Source organism: Chelmon rostratus, chromosome 21 (genome assembly GCF_017976325.1).
Source record: "Chelmon rostratus isolate fCheRos1 chromosome 21, fCheRos1.pri, whole genome shotgun sequence".
In the NCBI taxonomy this organism is placed as follows: Eukaryota; Metazoa; Chordata; class Actinopteri; order Chaetodontiformes; family Chaetodontidae; genus Chelmon; species Chelmon rostratus.
Genome location: NC_055678.1, coordinates 20,996,158 through 21,014,358, shown reverse-complemented (window position 1 = coordinate 21,014,358; position 18,201 = coordinate 20,996,158). Strand labels below are relative to the sequence as shown.

The window sequence follows — 18,201 nt, the reverse complement described above, 5'->3', positions numbered from 1 at the left end:
ATGAACTGCTCAGCGATAGCTGTCAGAGCCTGAAAACAATATGGGAGAGAGACTTAGGGTATCTAATGAAGGAAGAGGAGTGGATGAGTATTATATCCAACAATGGGAAGTACATTAGGTAAGCAAGGGGGAAATTCACACAATATAAAATAACACACAGGTATTACTGGACTCCACAGAGCAGGTATGACAAACAGTCATCTGTGTTGGAAATGTCAAAGGGAAACTGGTACTTTGCTACACTGTCTCTGGGAGTGCCCTGTCATTCAACCTTTTTGGAAACCAGTCCTGGACAATCTGAGTAACTGGTTAGGGAGAAGCATGCCACTATCTCCCCGATTATGTCTTTTAGGGGACAAAAGCCAAATACACAGTGTATCAAGTGCAGACTTCTCTGTAATCATGACAGGGACTCGTCAGCGGCCAGGACAAAACAAACAAACCCCCTGATCGGAAAGAAAGGATGAACATGATGGCCAAAACGGCCTCATATGAAGTCATGCTCAAGACAACAAAAACAGGACCAAGGCACCAGTCTGGGACTTGTTCTGGTCTTTCATCACAACACCTGATGAGACCACTGTCCTTCTATGTCAATGTTGTCACATGATATGTGCATAAACTGTCTCATGTTAAATACTGTTTCATCAAACACCAAAGATGAAAGAAATAAAAACTTGAATTATATATAAAAAAGAAAGAGGTCAAAGAAGTCAGGTAAGAAGCAGACAAACAGACAAAGTTTGCATTATGGCTTTGACACTACTTCATTTTGTGTGTTCTTTTAATGCTCATATAAACGCAAAGATTAGTGACTGTTGTGAACCCATGCGACTCAACAAAGTATCTGCTTTTTATCGAGTGTATAGTGTGACCCAACTCAAGTTAATCAGCTTTATAATTCATCTCATGTAGTGAGTACTGTTTGTACTGTCAGCAGTGTTGTATATCTGAGAGTTTATCAGAGCACTTCACTTCATTCTTCATACTATTCTCAGAGCTTAGAGTACAAAAACTGATACATAACTTACTTCCTTACTGGTATGAGTGTGTGTGTGTGTGTGTGTGTGTGTGTGTTTTGGGGTCACGAGAGTCCGGCCACTTCCTTATTTCAACACAGTGTGTAGGAGTGACTAATTGTATGTCCTTGTTTGGTCAGGAGAGCTCCTGAAGAATTCAGTATATTTTACCAGTCGATGTCCGAATGTAACAAAGGAACCGTGTGAAAGACAGAAAGAGACAGAAGCACACAGGACTGGCCCCCTTTCCTCCTAAACCATCCAATTACTCTTCAACCTTTACAGAACCACCTTTACCACATCAGCCGTCTGTTAAAACAGCGCAGGGGGCTGTGTTGGGGGGATTCCAGTTTGAGTAACAGATCAATTAATTTGAAGTTCTGTCAGATGGTAAAACGTTGCACAGTGGTTTGTAACACTAAGACAGAGGATTTAACTCTATTTTAGCTTTCATCATGGCAAGGTAAATGGCACATGTATGTGAATGGCTGAAGCAGCACCTTGCTGGATGGTGTCAAGTTGCATTGCTGCTCTGCCCCCTATTTTTGCACCCCCACTGAGAGCCTGGACTGGCCTCAAATGAATGAGGAGGCTGCGTTTTACAAGGCTACTGTTGGCCTGAATGCCACCCTCCTCTACTCATACTGATAGAAACTATGGGATAAAATATTCTCTCTTAGTATAACACAATACAATTCAACAGCAACATGAACTGCAGCCTCCAAAAGGACCAAACAAACTTAACTGTAACAAGTCCAACAAACTGAACTTTAATGAGAAGGGTGAGATTTACAGCAACTTAGACCGCAGCTGCAGAATCTGCAGCCGTGCCTGCAGGACAGGCAGCACCAAGGTCCTCATAACTCATAAATGAGTCACTGACCATGGCCAAGCAGCTCAAGAAGGTGATGATGATGATAGAGTGTTATGGTGCTTATATAATGACACTGTTAATGAAATCGCTGCTGTGAAAAGTTGATGTCTTCACAATTTGAGTTGAATCCCTGAGTTCAGCTTGTGAGGCTGTGGATGAATTTGTAAAGAACTTAATTCCACTCACACCCGCCATGCAATGAAGCGTCCGGCATCAGTTTATACCCTCATGTTGCTGGCCTCCTTTCAAAATGAGGCAGGGAGCATGCACAAAATGAAGTATTTCAAGAGGAGTTAAGCTCAGCTGCCATCCACAGAATGTGGTTCATCAGCAGCCAGTGAACTGCAGACAGAAGATGCCGTTTCATTTTTGTGAATCCAGGGCTGCAGCTGTGAGTTTAGTAGCAGTGAATTGGTGACTAGCCTGATGCAGCACTGCATGACATTGATGCTGGCTAGCTGGCTAACATTAGCTGATTCAACTGTGTTTGAGCACAGATATATACATCATATATGTTTGTATATCCAAGTGTTCTGACATGATCAAATGGTAGAAAATGCTTTGTACAGAAGTTTGCCTCAAAATGTAAATATTGCCACATAATTTAAAGTGCTTTGGTGTGAAAACCCACATTTTCAACGTTATGTTTATTGTAATTTTGGATTGACCTGCCGTATTAGATGAATTAGGAGGCTCTGCTTTCCCGAACCAATATGATGATCACATTAGCGCCTCGCTTCAGTGAACAGCAGCAACCAATGTGTATCTATGGTGTTTGAGGGTCTAGGGAAGAGGGAGCACAGGCATCACAGCAAAGGACAGCTTGTGGGTTAACTGCAGCTGGTGATCTAGTGACTCCTGAAAGTGGCTAAAGGAGGTCTATCTTCCACAGAACCCCCTCAGCCAGTTTGGAGAAAGAACAGTTGGTTTCAGCAGTTTATCTGGCAGCTCTCCTCTTCAGCCAGAAACCTCCAGTTTCTGCTTTTCATGCCACCTGTTTAGATGACAGAATTGTTTTGGAAACCTTTTGAGAGCATGAGAAAAGTGCCCTTCACGTGTCCACAATGACATGCTGTCAGGGCTGGAAAAGCACACTCAGTCAACAAATGGCAGCGCAGAGATATTAGAGAGGCACCGATGCCTTCACCGCATTGTGGCAGCAGCCACCTTTATAGAAAACCAAGGCATCCTACTCTGGGGCCATGATGAGCAGGAGTCTAGCCACAATCAAGGCAACTTTACTGAATGTATGAACCTCAAAGAATTTGACCCATTTCTTAACAAATATCCTGCCCCTCTTAATACCACCTGCCTCTTTGGTTTCTTCCTGCAAACTCTGCAAACATGCTGGTTTTCAGCATGGCTGCAGGGCTGCACTGGTAGATGCAGGGGGGAAAGTTTAGACGAGGGAAAAGTAGTAGTACCATGCAAGACAGCGGTCCCTCAAACTTGACAGATTTCCACACAGACTTTGGTGCTGAGGACCACAAGAGGAGGACCATGAGGAGGACCATGGCCTTACGTGAGGCAAATCACATCCAGCTCCCTGTTGGTCGCAGGTAGTAACAAAAAGTTTCATGGTGGAATCAGCCTGTGGGTCAACCTCCAATCCCATCACCTCAGATGGTTTCAGACGTCATCTTTTTTAAACATGCCTCGATGGATGGTAGCTCACCCAGTGCTTTTCAGGTATGGGGGAAGAGCTTATGTCAGGTATTTAAACCTACAACCCAACCACAGTGACCCTTTTCACTGAAGAAGCCCTCAAAAGCCTAGCTACCCATTATAGGATTAACTTGATGCTAAAATTACTGCTGGTGGCTAAAAGATTCATCAATCCAAGAGGCCCTGGTGACTCCAGTCAGCAGCTGCAGCTGTGAAGGCTCCTTCAGTGTCTTGCCTGTATTAATACCACCACAGGCCAAGACGGAAAGGAGAGGAAGCAGACAACAGGAGGAGAGATGATGGGGCGAGTGAGAAAGGAGTGAAAAGCAGAAGTTCAGAGAGGGAGTAATACTCCATCCATTCATCCATGTCCCCCTTTATCTTCTCATCCCTCACCCTTCTTCCCCTACTTCGTCATCCCTCGACCCTCATCCCTCCCTCCCTTCATCCCTAATGCCTTCATCCCTCGACCCTCATCCTGCCTCCCATTCACCCCTCATCCCCTCATCCCTCACCCCTCATGTATGTGGGCCATTGCTAAGCCCCCAGCTTTCAGCAAACTCGGTGCCACAGAGTGGTTCAGTGCCCTTTTATTAGGTATCAACCTCAAGTTTATGTGCATATTGTTGAAAAAAACACTTGAACTGTAAATAACTGCTTCAGGTTGCAGTAGTGCTTGTGAGACTTGGCTGAGCATCTGTGGAGCCAGTGCAGACAGGTGCATAGATCCAAATGAGAGCTCACCTATTGCATGAATCGTGCAAGTAGCGAATATGAGTCTGATAACGCCTGTCAACAAAACTCCTGTGTAAACCTCATGAGATGAGCTAACTTTGTCATAGAGACTGCGTAGTGTTGAGGTTATAGCAGTGATAGCGTTATCATTACAAGCCCAACTATAGGCGTCATATCTAGCCAAATATAATGCTGGTCATACTTTTACTGTTATTTTGGTGACACTAATGCAAAAGTAGTGTCATCACTTACCTTACTCCCCTTACTCCTTAGACTCTAATCCTCTAACATGTTGCTTTCCAGTGAAAGTCACTTGTAGTTCGTCAGATATTACATTTTAAAGGTAACTTGAGAGCTCCACAGATATAAGATCTACACAGCCACTATTATTAGGCTTTATTACCTGCATTGACAACTACATCGAAAAAGCCATATGCAGGCGATCTCCCTGCATATTTTCCTGGCCTATATTTTCACCTAGACCTAGCCCAGCCAACCTGAACCCAAACATCGTTTCCAAATTTTTGTTCAAATCCCGCCCAAGCCATCAGGCTCAGGTCAGGCATCCACACTGTATCTAGGGGAAGGAGGAGAGGTGAAAACACAGCTTCTGTGCTGGTATTGTTTAAGGACACACAATCTCTATTACAACAACTTTCAATTCTTGTCACTGTTGGGAGGAGAATGAGAGATGGGTCTACTTGTAAAGGTTGAGTGTAACTTTGTTTTTTGTCTTATGAAGGCATGGAAGTCTCGCATGGAAGTAAAAAGCTGTGATAACACTCTGAAAGATGCTGCTTAAAAATCACTTTATTCATGAAATTTCTACTGCAGTTACTGCACGTAAAAACTGTGCCTTGTATTCTACAAGAACCAAGAGCATTATGCAGATGCTAAAAGCACTTTTCAATGTGTCAGTTCACTTAGGCATCACAAGAACCAGAATTACAATCAGAACTGGCTTTATTTGCTGAGTATTTGTGTACATTCAAGGGATTTGACTCTGGTTTATGACCAGCGATGTTGGTGGAACACCTGCCCTTCCACTTCCTTCTGGAGCCTGCCCAGTTTTCAGAAGGATTCCACCCTCAGCGCTGGCCTCCTAACCGATCTCCTGCCGGCGTCCTATCTGGTCTCCAGAGGGGTTTGTCTTAGCTGCCAGTGTCCCCCGTCTGTTCAGCATCTGGACTATCCTCCAGAATAACCCCAACCATCTGGTCATCGTCCTGCCCAGTCTACCGAGTGCGAGGTCTCCGTCTCTCCCTCAGTCCAGCCTCCAGGCCGTCTGCCTGAGGTCGAAAGGAAATACAGGTTTTCCGCTCATTTCTGATTTGTGTGTGTGTGTGTGTGTGTGTGTGTGTGTGTAAGCCTACGTATTTGTACAGCTGTATTTTTTGAACAAATTATCGCCTTTGTCACAGGCTACTCCAGCTTGTCACATCCCCCAGGGCCCCCCTCTGTAATGTAACAAACCCACCTCAGACAGTGGCAAAGCAGTTGTCAAAGGTGGAGCTGGAGGTTGCAGTCACACACCAACTGGGCAGTCTGAGCCGCAGCAGAGAGAAGCATGCTGCAGCAGAGCTGAGCTTCCCAGCAGGATATCATACTGGATACTGTGAACCCGAGGGGACTGGTGAGTGCATTTCATTTGAAAAACTCTCCATTTGGTTGTGTGAATTATAAATATAGTGTATAGAGCGCTGCAGGGCTCTGTCCATATGACAGATTTATTTATTTATTTATTACCCTCTCAATCTGTATCTTAAATATCCCTTTAGGCTTGCTTAGGTTTGTTTAAATTACAAAAATAGCCAAAAAACTTTTGTTAAATTTATTTGTTAAAACACAAAGATAGAGCCAGTTAAAAACATGCGGGACACAATAACTTTTTTTTGCACTTTAGTAGATTATTATATATATATATGTTAGTAATGGCAAACCAGTAAGATTTGATGATTAGTTCATGGGTTTCTCAGTGTCCTGTGTTGAGACATAATTTTGTGCTGATATTTTGTCTGTAATTAAAAGCATTGCATGGGTGAAATACTTCTGGCTCCCATAATCTTCATATACAGACCCCAGTCATCATAGATGTCTCATCAGCATCTGTAACTAAATGAAACCAATACTGAGAGACAGGATGAAGAGCGAAAGACAAGCCTAAATATTTGCTATGAGTTAACTGGTTTGTAATGGGGGTCGGTTCTTGAGATACGATGAAAGGTTCACCACAGGCACTTTTCCAAATCAAAAAAGTTGTCTGGATTTTTTTATGGCAAAAGTGATGTACTGTATGTACATTTAACATTGGTTGTTCAACACTAGATGCTGAATTTATGACATCCCAAATCGAAGGCATTGCCTCTGATTTAACAGGAACATTATAGGAATGTCGTGATAAACCAAGTGAAGTAGTGGTTCAGAATGATTTTTAATGTTTTTTCTTGTTTATGTGATGGTAGCGTTTCTCAAGTTTATACTGCTCACATTTTTCATACAGATCTGCTCAATATAACTCATCTCCTGCAGCTTTCATGACTGAGAAATAGACTGGTTTAGGCAAGTGTTGTTTTATTTTCCATGTATGTACAAATTGGTCAAGTAGCCCAGGAGGGACTTTTCCTCAACACACACACACACGTGCGCGTGCACACACACACACACACGCACACACACGCACACACACACACACAAACACGCACACACACGTTTTTCTATCTTTGAGGGGATTTTTACTAACACAGACAGCAACCACACACACAGACATGCACACACGTCACTAAAGCCAGATGGTACTCTTATCATAACAGGAAAGTCATAGTGATATATGCTTTTCAAAATAAAAGCCCCTAATTATTGCAAACTAAGGACAGACCTAAATTTTCTGAATTAAAAACCCCACAGTAAGTGTATCCTAACAGGGCACTCGTCAAAATAAAAAAAACGCCATAGAGTAAGTGTATCGTAACAAGACACTAGGAATGGACCTAGTTTTTTTACATGGCCAATGAATTACCAGCATTATGGCCGTCGTGAACAACAATCGGGCATCTGTGTGAACGACTTGTCATACAGTGTCTGGGACGCCCCACGCGTCTCTCCAGAGCGTAGTCAGGACATACATGAGGAGGAGGAGGAAGAGGAGGAATGCTGAGGTTGCTGCTGTCAGATGGGACAAGGAACGAGAGGAAAAGTTGCCTATTTGACGTTTCTCGAGGGAGGACCATGACTGAGTAAAAAAAGCCAAATGTTGGTGAGAAACAGCGAAGCACTTCATCAGCCCGGCGAGCAGCTGGCTGTGCTGTCAGAACATCATCCCCGGTCCAAACTGCGGGAACATGCTGATCATTACTCCAGTAGCATGTAGTCAGCTAGCTACTAGCTCCAGATCTAACGTTAGAGTAGAATGTTAGATGCATCCAACACAGCCAAGCCTGCTCCTTGTACAAAAAATAACTATGGAAATTAAATTACTATGTGTGAAACTCGGACCTGTCCTAATCGTTATCCGGGTGTTACGCAGTAGATGTACAGACAATGGCCGAGTGGGCTGAAGTTAACACCTCCTCTTGCATTTGCTTTTAATGTTACAGCACAGTAAAGGCACTGCAAGAGTTTCTGTTCGATCTGACACAGTGGCCATCATCAAAGACAAAAGTATCGTATGGTCTGACCCCAACATAAGACGATGAACCAGTTGTTTCTCCTCTAAATCCCTGGTGAATGGTATCCAGTGAAGTTTTTCATTAGTTATTTCACAATGTCCTCAATAAACATTTCACAGTTTAATTAATTTGAAATTCTATATATTTGATCACATATTTTTCTTTTTTTTAGTATTGAACACTTTGGGGCTCCGTGCTGTTTAATGTGTTTTGTTGGTGTAGGAATGTAGCCTTTCAGCTAAAAGTCTCAAACCTATCAGACCTTTCTCTTCTCCAACATCATACATCAGAGCTAAAGGCATGGACTGAAGACATTTCTGAGGAGATATGATGGTTCTGGCTTTAATTAGTACAGCCTGTATTAGTAATTTCATCTATTCTTTACAGGCTATGCTAATCTATGCCAGAATCAGCAATGCAATGGAAACTGAGGATTTAACTCTGTTGGACTGCTTTTTCACTTCTTCTAGCCCCATGAAGGCTCACACCATGTTGTCTGGTTGGACAGTCTGGAGTCAGAGATGGTTCTGGGGAACTAATTATTATGGATGTTTTGAGTCATTTTCATCGTGACAGTTTTACTGCAGTGGGAGTCAAGTACTGATACTCCAGTATAAGCAGGAACAAGCCATCTTCATGACGCCAGGCCACACGGTGTTACAAAACCTTCATTTACTTCAAAGTGAGCAAGAGTTTGTGTGTGTTCATGGAATCGTTACACACATATATTCACACACAGCGTTGGAGTATATTTTTTGTATTGTATAATAACATTTATTCTTAAATCATTAATTAAGCAAAATAATTAATGAATCAAAAATGCTAAAGTAATTCCTTTCACATTTAAGTAATAATAATAATAATAATAATAATAATAATAATAATAATAATAATAATAATGTCCAACTAAAATAACAACAATACGTTTAGTATCCAATATGTGCACAATAACCACACCTGCCCCTACAATCTTAACTAGCTGCCATTACTTTATTGGCTGAGGACCTTCGACTGTGTGGCTACACTTTTATGAACATCTGGAACTCAATACGTGCAGTTAAGATACTACTTATGTGTTGTGCCAGAAAAACATTCTGGTCACCACTGACAAAGGTCCAGACCATTTAATCCAAACACTGTCGTAATCATGGAAAGATGTTTTATTATTTCTAATCCTGCATGTTCTCTCCATTATAACTCCAGTAAGCATGTACACATAGGCAACGTGTTGGTCTCAAGATGACCCCTGACCTTTTGATTTACACCTCAATTGACTAATTGGGATCTTCCATTTCATCTATACATCTATACGCTGCCTATAGTCAATTGAGCTTCTAAAACAAAACTTCTGTGGGTAACTTACAGTTACATCCAGGAATCCAGCACAAATAGGATTATTACACTAGGTTTGAAATGATCAATATCAAAAATAGCCCCAATACAAAGAAGTATAGTGTAAGCATGAGTATAGACCCCAAAATATGAATATAGACGATGATGATGACAATAATAATAAACCAACTGCTTCCCATAAAAAAGAGACATTGAATGAGCATAGAAACAAAAAAAGTCATGCAAAAAAAAAAAAAAAACTGGAGAGAGAATAAAACTCACTTATAATATAATAATAATAATGAGATAAAATCCAATGGCAGTCAGCAATCTGAGAAAACAGACAGTTTTTCTACTTGTGTGCACTTTCTACCGATCAGCACCTCTGAAGCAGACTTGCATAAACAGACGACCTAAATATCAATTGCCTGAATATAAAAGTAGATATTTATCCAGATATATACAGTAAATGACCTTATTTGGAGACTGCCTAGACATGCCATTGGAAAAACATATGCACAACATTCAGTTATTGGTATTGTTATCAGTTGATTGAACTCAATCTGGGGTAAGGCTTCATGCTGTAGTCCCATTGTGTTTTCCACCTAATAAAGCCCAGTGAAAGCCAAACATTCACAAACCCTCTACTTCAGTGTATTCAAACATCTCTCAGTCAGTGCAGTGATTCTGACTGCTAGTGAGTGTTACCTTTCAAAAGAGCCCAAAGCCATGCCTGTACACCAAATGGTTCAGGAACAGCTTTGAATGAACCTTGTGTACACCTTGGATAAATGTTTTAGGCTAATTTTACTGATAAGAGCTTTTAAAGGAAGACAACCTGAAACTGCAAAGATACTGAAGCATATAAACAAATCCAGCAGGCTTCTGACAGAATGCATAGGCTACTATTTACACAACCGTGAAGATTATTTTGTTTTGGGATAATATGCCAACATAGCCCAAAGCAGTGCAAGCATACAGAGAATGTATCTTGATGTGTTGCTCCCACAAGTTGGTCTCCAATGGGACTGATGCTCACAGCGTCTTATAGTGCTGTGGTTTTGTTGGAGTGAATGGCTGGAGCTTTTGCTCTAACCATCCAATGTTGCCATGGACAGGTTTACATTGGAATTAGTTGACAGCCCAGTTCGCCTCATACAGGTGCTAAAGGGTGCCTTGTGCATCTCTACAAGACTCTGAGGGGCTTGACAAAGCCTTGGTATTTGAGGACCCGGGAATGACAATGGTTGGCAGATTTTCCATCCAAGTTCATTAGGCTGCTGTGACTGTACTTTTTATTTGGAAATAGTTGTCAGCAGTTGTCCCTGTGAAAAAAGCAGAACACAAATGAACAATGAGACTGTCATCATTGGCAACTGAACGGAATACACAACAAATGAAAACATTCATGTCAGCTGGAGGCAGCATTATTCAGACAGACTGAGGAGGAGCCAGCGTGGATAGTGTCACTCATACCAAGGATACAAGGACGTCCCTCTTACAGGCGCTGATAATCTGTGATCAGTGGCAACATGTGACATTGCTGTTAAAAGCGGTCCCATTACTCTCAGCAAAGTGCAGTATATCCCCTTTTCATACAAGATTGTTTTGTAACCTGAATGAATGATGCACTGGACCGCAGTTCTTGTCACTGCTTGTGACATTGGCCTGGCAAGATCAGCACACACCTCTGTGATATATGGTGTCAGCTGAGAGCTTCACTGGAAGGATGCAGGGGTTTCCTGCTGTACCCCCATTACCACCCTACCATTCAGGCACCTGAACCAACCAGTGTGGTGGTGGCTCTACTGCAGCAACAAGGGTGACAACCTCTGATAACTCCCTAAGAACCTGAAAGCTGTCACAGTTTCAGCCAGTGGTACTGTGCGCCTGTTGATTGCTGATATTTTCTATCTCTATGGTATGTTTCACAGAAACTAGTCGTCACAAACCCTCTCAGAGTAATGGTTTTGGTGTTGAGTTTAACCATGTTTGAGTTCATTCATTTTTTTTACGTCACAGTTGAATGACAGAGCAAGGAGGTTGGTGGAAGTTTTGGTTTCATAGAACAGTGTCCTATCATTGGTGTAGCAATGGCACCAAAGTCCATGATGTCGGATTGTGTGACCCAAACATGTGTCCAAGCACTGAGCCCTGGGGTGCCCCTTGGTTGACAAAGGCAGGGTGGTAACAAATTGCATCAGAACAGTGAGATAAATTCACAGTCAAAAAAATGAACTAATTCACATTCTCAGCCTCACCATAACCACGCCCTGCAGGGGACAAAATGAGAAGGACACGGGAAGAGACGGGAAGAAAAGGAGGGGAAAGTGAATATGGCCACATGCAGATATTTCCCACTGCTGGTCAGATGCTTGAATTCAGTCTGTCATTTCAAAGCTGATGTTGATGATGTTCAGACTTGACCTGGCAGATTTAATTTGCAGAAGATTGAGATTTTTTTCTGTCTGAATCTGTACCAATTTGTTCTTAACCCCCCTCACCATTCCAGTAAAAATGAGCCTGAAACGCCTATCCAAGGCATACGTAAAGCTAAGCGACAACTTTTTGGAGTGCATGCATGGCTTTGGTCTCTTTTGAAAGGTAACAGTCTGAACTTTTATGCCCACAATCATTGTAAGTGCTACTGGCATTGGGTTTGAACACACTGAAAAAGCTCTGTTTAACTTCAACTGTTATTGGTCCTAAGTGAAGTGTAATTTGAAACCCGAGACACCAAAGAGTAACTGGAGGCGCGATAGCACCCTTCTGCATAGGTTTAGAGAAGTTTTAACTAGACTTGAGGCTACTTTGAGAAGAGAAAGCAGCTTTCTGTACGATTTTGTTATGGACAAAATATCCTTACTGCAGTGGATTGTGTGGACCGCTGTTTGTGTTTCCAGACCTTTTGGTGGAGTGTTATCGATCTGTGGATCATTGAGAGACGTTATTTTTCATTAATTTTAAACATGTTGGCGTTTATTGTGCCTCCTGTTCATGAATGTAGCGTTTGTGTCAATAGACAGGAAGACAAATAAAGTACATAAAACGCTCTGAAGGCCTGCGGGCGGACGTTGGAATATTATGGGCTTTCTTCAAATATTCTGCACCCGAACTGCCTGTTGAGCTAGCCCTGCCGGCTTGCCAGGAGCTGTAAAACACAGCGCATGAGCGTCATTAACTCTATAGGACCTTACTGTAGCTGACTCTCATGTTCATTGGTTGAAAATTGATACACTCACTTCACCATTCACCAAAAACACATGAGCCCCTTCAATGAAAGCTCTCGCGCTCATGCACTGTGCAGAAAATTCGAGTTGTAGGTGAAAGAACTGCAGACGCACACAGGTGCTCCCAGTCCCTCTGAACGGAGCCCTCTACCTCTGTCTGTCTCTGTTTTAACTGCAAGTCACCTCAAAGCTTCAGGTTTCACTGGCAATTCAAAAAAACCATCATCTCATAGACAAAAAACATCTATATATCCACTAGTCCTCATTCAAATGCCACCAAAATTGACACGCACAACCTCTTGATGCTTAGATATCACATCTTTGGAATGGTGTTCAGATATACTGTATCAGGCGATGACGTTCAGTTTCTTACTGTAATTCGTATTGTATGCAAACATTTTCTATTTCACCAATCGTTTGATCAAACAACAAACTAATACACCCCAAACCAGCAGGATGATCTGTGATTTTTTTCAGAATTTGACCACTGAATGCTTTTTGAGTTTAAATAGATAAAAAATACCCTGTGTGAGAAAAACTGTGTCTCCCCACTGCTGCAGTGAGGCACCCTCTCCTGGAACACAAAGGTTCAGGGTTTCAATCCCTGTGTGGCCGAGTCCTACTTGCAAACAGTCTTGGGCAAGTTCCTTTCAAAGTATAATGCACAACATAGTATTAGTAACTCTCGCGTGAAATGTAACAAGTTACTTTACCAAATTGCTGTCTGTATAAAGTAATGAGTAACTGATTACTTTTGTGTTACAGTCACCAAAATAAATGGAGAAATCCATTTGATGAACACAGAAGGTTATAGCTTGGTGTTAACAACAAGTCATGATATGAAAACCTGTACCGGCCAGTGATCAGTGTTCAGCATATACCGTATGTAAAAGGTGGCCTGTGGCCTTTTACTCCTGTTTAACACAATCTGTCTGCTGAAGGAAATAAATGCTGTCTTGAAAACAGCTGTCTCTGCTGATTGAAATCGTAACTTCATCTTTAAATTAATTAAATGTTAATTTTTTGCCCCAAATCTAAACACCTTAATCCTTCATTTTTGCATCTGATGACATAATATAATGAAATAATCCATTTTCCCTTTTTTTTTTTCCAGATGTCCGGTTGTCATCATGAACCTGACCTCCAGCTCTAATTCTATCCACTTCCTCAGCAGCAGTTCTCCTGGCATGAGGGACCAGCCTGATACCACCATCATAGCTGAGCCCACCATTTTAGGTACCGTCTGCAGCACTTAGTATCTATATAACAACTAAGTAGTGCAGATTGTGACGTTCTGTGCGCATTTTAAATTGTCTTTGTAAAAGCATTCAATAAAAGTGTATGTAGAGGGGAGCAAGAAAGCCCATACAAGGCCCTCCCCAGTATCAAACACACTCTAGATACAATCAAGTACATAAAAAATCAAATCAGGAATGCAGGGTAAGAAGTAAAACAAATACTTAGTGGTAAGAATATATACATGAAAAAATGGAGAATACAGTCAGCAGCACAAAAAGAGGTAAATAACTGAAATTGATTAAAAAGGCTCGAATAAATTTAATTTTAAGCTACTTGTTTCTCCACATGTTCAGGTGGCTACCAGGAGCTGGCCATATTATCCGACAGTGTTGGTGGCTTCAAGCAGCATAATGTCAGTTATGTCTCAAGGCAAGGAGGGAACTTCACTGATTCCCCAGTTAACGGGACGTTAATGCTGCCAGCAGAGGACTTCGACCCGTTAGGAGGACATACTATCTGGCAGGTAACAGCTGTGATCTTATCACAACCCAACAGTTGGACTTTTTTTCCCAGTGCTTTGGTGACACTGTAATACTGGATAAGCCACTGACCAAGTTGAGTTAATGAGAGATTTACACATGTAGAAATGTTAGTAACTGATACGTCATGTGTCTGTGAATATGCAGACATGAGACGTGTGTAGGCTGTAGACTGAAAGCAGTGCAGAGCAGAGCTGGCAGGGTTATTTTGTAGCCTCGCTGTGTAAATTCCACGGCTTCAAGTAGCGCAGGATTTAACCAGCAGACAAACATTCAGCTGCACTCGTCACATGACTGCTCCAAAGCTCCGGGGAATTTGTGGCTCATTTGAGTTCCAAGATAAACTCTGCATCTATGGAAAGCTATGAGAGCTGTCCAACTGAATTAATGATGTGATTCTTTCTCTGTTAAGTACTTCTAGAAGTCAGGTTAAATTTTAGTCTTCCCTCCATCTGTATTCATTATGTTTAATAAGAGAGAGATGGAAATTGTCTGTTTTAGTGTGAGTGGCAGAAATAACTTTTCATTATTAATGTACATTATAACAGCACTTAATTTGATGCTGCTCGAGGTCTTCCTGACAGGTTGTTATAACATCACTCAATGTAATGTTTATCTAAATCTTAAAGGCTACTATTAAAGTTCCACTATTGAACTGAGTCAGTTGACCTTAATCCCTAAAAATATATATAACACATTTATCATGATGGTATCCAGCAATTCAGATCATTTCAGTTTGAAATGGCTAAGGTACGAAGACGTCTAGATTCACAGAACACAAACAATAAGACAGGATTACCCTTTAAGATTTTGAGTTGTTATAACAAAGATCAGTAAGATTATCTTTCACATTGTAAAGCACTTCACCAGTCTCTCTGTTCTTTCTTCTCATCTCCAGGTCATCATCATTGTCTTCCTCACTGGATCACTTTCTCTTGTCACTGTTGTTGGCAACATCCTGGTGTTGGTGTCATTTAAGATCAATAAGGCACTGAAGACAGTGAACAACTACTACCTGCTTAGCCTAGCATTTGCTGACCTGACCATTGGTACGCTGTCGATGAACCTGTACACCACCTACATCATCATGGACCAGTGGGCTCTGGGGCCAGTGGTCTGTGACCTGTGGCTTGCGATAGACTACGTGGCCAGTAACGCCTCAGTCATGAACCTGCTCGTCATCAGCTTTGACAGGTAGCAGAACATGATATATTTTTTTGTTGATATACTTCACTAAAAATTCTTTGATGCAGCCTCATTTACTGTTGATGAAAAACCTATATGATAAGATAAGATAGGACACCAGGATGACGATATCTACTGGGGGTGTTAGTTTGTAAGAAGGGTTTATTCTGATGAGTGGTGGTACATTTTCTGATACATGCACAGTGTTCAAACATTGAGCTGCTCACAGTATTCAAACCACACAAAGCATAGATTTCCACCTGGTATGACGTTGAGCGCCATAGGAAAAAGGGCATGTGTAGAGTCCCTTCTGTAGAACCTAAAATAAAATGCCTGTTGACAGCGGTACCATCGAGAAAGACGATGTTGGAGACAGTAATGTAGTTACAGTTACAGTTACTCTCTCTGTGTCTTGCCTGTTTCCTTTCTGTGCCTCTTAGGTATTTCTCTGTGACCAGACCTTTGACCTACCGGGCCAAGCGCACAACCAAGCGGGCCATGACCATGATTGGATTAGCCTGGTCCATCTCTTTCATTCTCTGGGCCCCTGCCATCTTGTTCTGGCAGTACATTGTGGGTGAGCGAACAGTACAGCCTAATGAGTGCTACATCCAGTTCCTGTCAGAGCCCATCATTACCTTCTGCACTGCCATTGCTGCGTTCTACTTGCCAGTAACTATTATGGCATTCCTGTTTTGGAAGATCTATCAGGAAACAGAGAAGCGTGCTAAAGACGTGCAGGGTCTCAAGGGATCTGGGGCGGGGGGTGGTAGTGGAAGAGCTGGTGGAGAAGGTGCAACTAACAGCCAGAAGGATTCATCAGCTATGCTGCGCCAAATGAGCTCTCAAAGCTGCAGCAGCTGTGAGCTAAATCAGGCGGCCTCAGAGAAGAACAACAAGGACAATGTCAGCATCTCAGGAGGGACGGGAAGCAGAGGGAGGTGTGGCGCGTTCTGCCTCCGGTTTTCATCACTGTTGCCGGGTTTCCATGCGTCCAAGAAGTCCGTCAACACCACAACAACGACTGTGGGCGAGGCAGAGCAGAGCAGCTGTGACAGCTTTAACAACAATGAAGGTGGCACTTATGGGGAGCAGTCAGGTTCAGAGGAGGAGGCTGATGGTGCAGGCCCATCAAGGTCTCCAACAGGTTGGATGCAACTCTGCTAAGTGGCCTTGTTTGCATGTTTTACATAAAAATTATACAAACATACATAATGTCTAATCTATCTATCTATCTATCTATCTATCTATCTATCTATCTATCTATCTATCTATCTATCTATCTAGATGACAAGAAATGTAGAAAGGGGAAGAAAAACAAGGATAAACATCAATCATCATCCAACAAAAGTCCAAAAGGGTCACAATCAAATGCTGTCACCTCATCACCTGCTGACCAATCGCCTGCAGCCATCACCATGAAAGATGCAGCAATGGCCAAACGCTTTGCCTCAAAAGCCAAGACAGAGATCAACAAGCGCAAGAATGAAAAAAAGGCAAACGAGAAGAAAGCAGCACGGACACTCAGCGCCATCCTGTTTGCCTTCATCACGACGTGGTTGCCGTACAACATCATGGTGCTGGTCAACACTTTCTGTCAGGACTGTATTCCAGAAACTCTTTGGGCTCTGGGCTACTGGTTGTGCTACGTTAACAGCACGGTCAACCCCATGTGCTACGCCCTGTGTAACAAGACCTTCCGGACAACTTTCAGGGACATTTTGATGTGCCAGTGGAATCAAAGGAAGAACAAGCCTCATTTCAATCAGAGGAAGGCTGTGGCTTTCAAGAAAAAAGACCCAATGTAGAGTGACAAGTTATGAGGTGGATCTGTCTTTAAAGGTACATTTTCCTGAATGCAGCACACAAACTTCAGATTTCAGGGACTGAACTGATTTTGCTAGCCAAAGCTAAATTTAGTCTTTCAGAACGTTTTGCCAAGCAAGCAGAGGGGCCAAATGACCCCAGAGGATGAATTACAAGGTTTTTGGTGGCCTGTGAACTTTGCTTTCAGGCCACAATGTGCACAACAATCACCAAAATCTAGTGGGCAGACTTCTGCTTGCAGTTGATAAACCATTCAGATTTATCCGTGAGCTCACTGCAGGTGTTGCCCTCAGCTCAAATGGAAATTGCAAAAGAAAATCTCACAATCTAATTAGAAAATTTGGCTTTTTTAACCAATATAAAATGCTCTAAGAAGATAAAACCTTTAGATTTGAATGAATCTGTGGCCTCTACGTATTTGTGCCCCAAATCCTTGACAAACAGTAACATTTTCATTATGTTTCTTTGTTTCAACATTTTGTGTGATAAACACAGCCTTGATGAGCAGCCATGCTGTACAGGTGCCAGTTCACTTGGTACACCTGGCTCATTCGTTGAAACTGTTTTAGAGAGGTGTCCATTTGTCTTTACTGTCATTTCATCGTGAAGGCTGTAGTTTGTGTTTCTGTTTAATTGTATTGTGTGTTTTTTTTGAGAGGTGTTTGCTCACAGGTGTTCACAGTAATGTATTGTCAACTGAAAAACACAACACCGTGTGACACTGTCACTGTGAAAATAGAGATTAGTGCAATAACATGAGTGCCCAGTGCACATTTGGAAATAATGTAATAGCATCACATCAGGTATGCCATGCACGTTAGGAGGGCCTATGGACAAAACATGCCAAAACACATTGTGAGGTGTCAATGGAAGGGAAGAGAATGGGCGAAT

General features: G+C 42.2%; 1 protein-coding gene across 1 annotated transcript; it reads left to right on the top strand.

Moving 5' to 3' along the window:
- The first annotated feature begins 3,318 nt into the window (after nt 1–3,318).
- LOC121625331 (muscarinic acetylcholine receptor M1-like) lies at nt 3,319–17,291 on the top strand. The gene is made up of 6 exons (XM_041963414.1): nt 3,319–3,452; nt 13,635–13,756; nt 14,113–14,282; nt 15,197–15,492; nt 15,924–16,630; nt 16,771–17,291. Exons 1-6 carry the CDS (start codon nt 3,319–3,321, stop codon nt 17,289–17,291), a joined length of 1,950 nt encoding a protein of 649 aa, XP_041819348.1.
- Nucleotides 17,292–18,201: the final 910 nt, after the last annotated feature.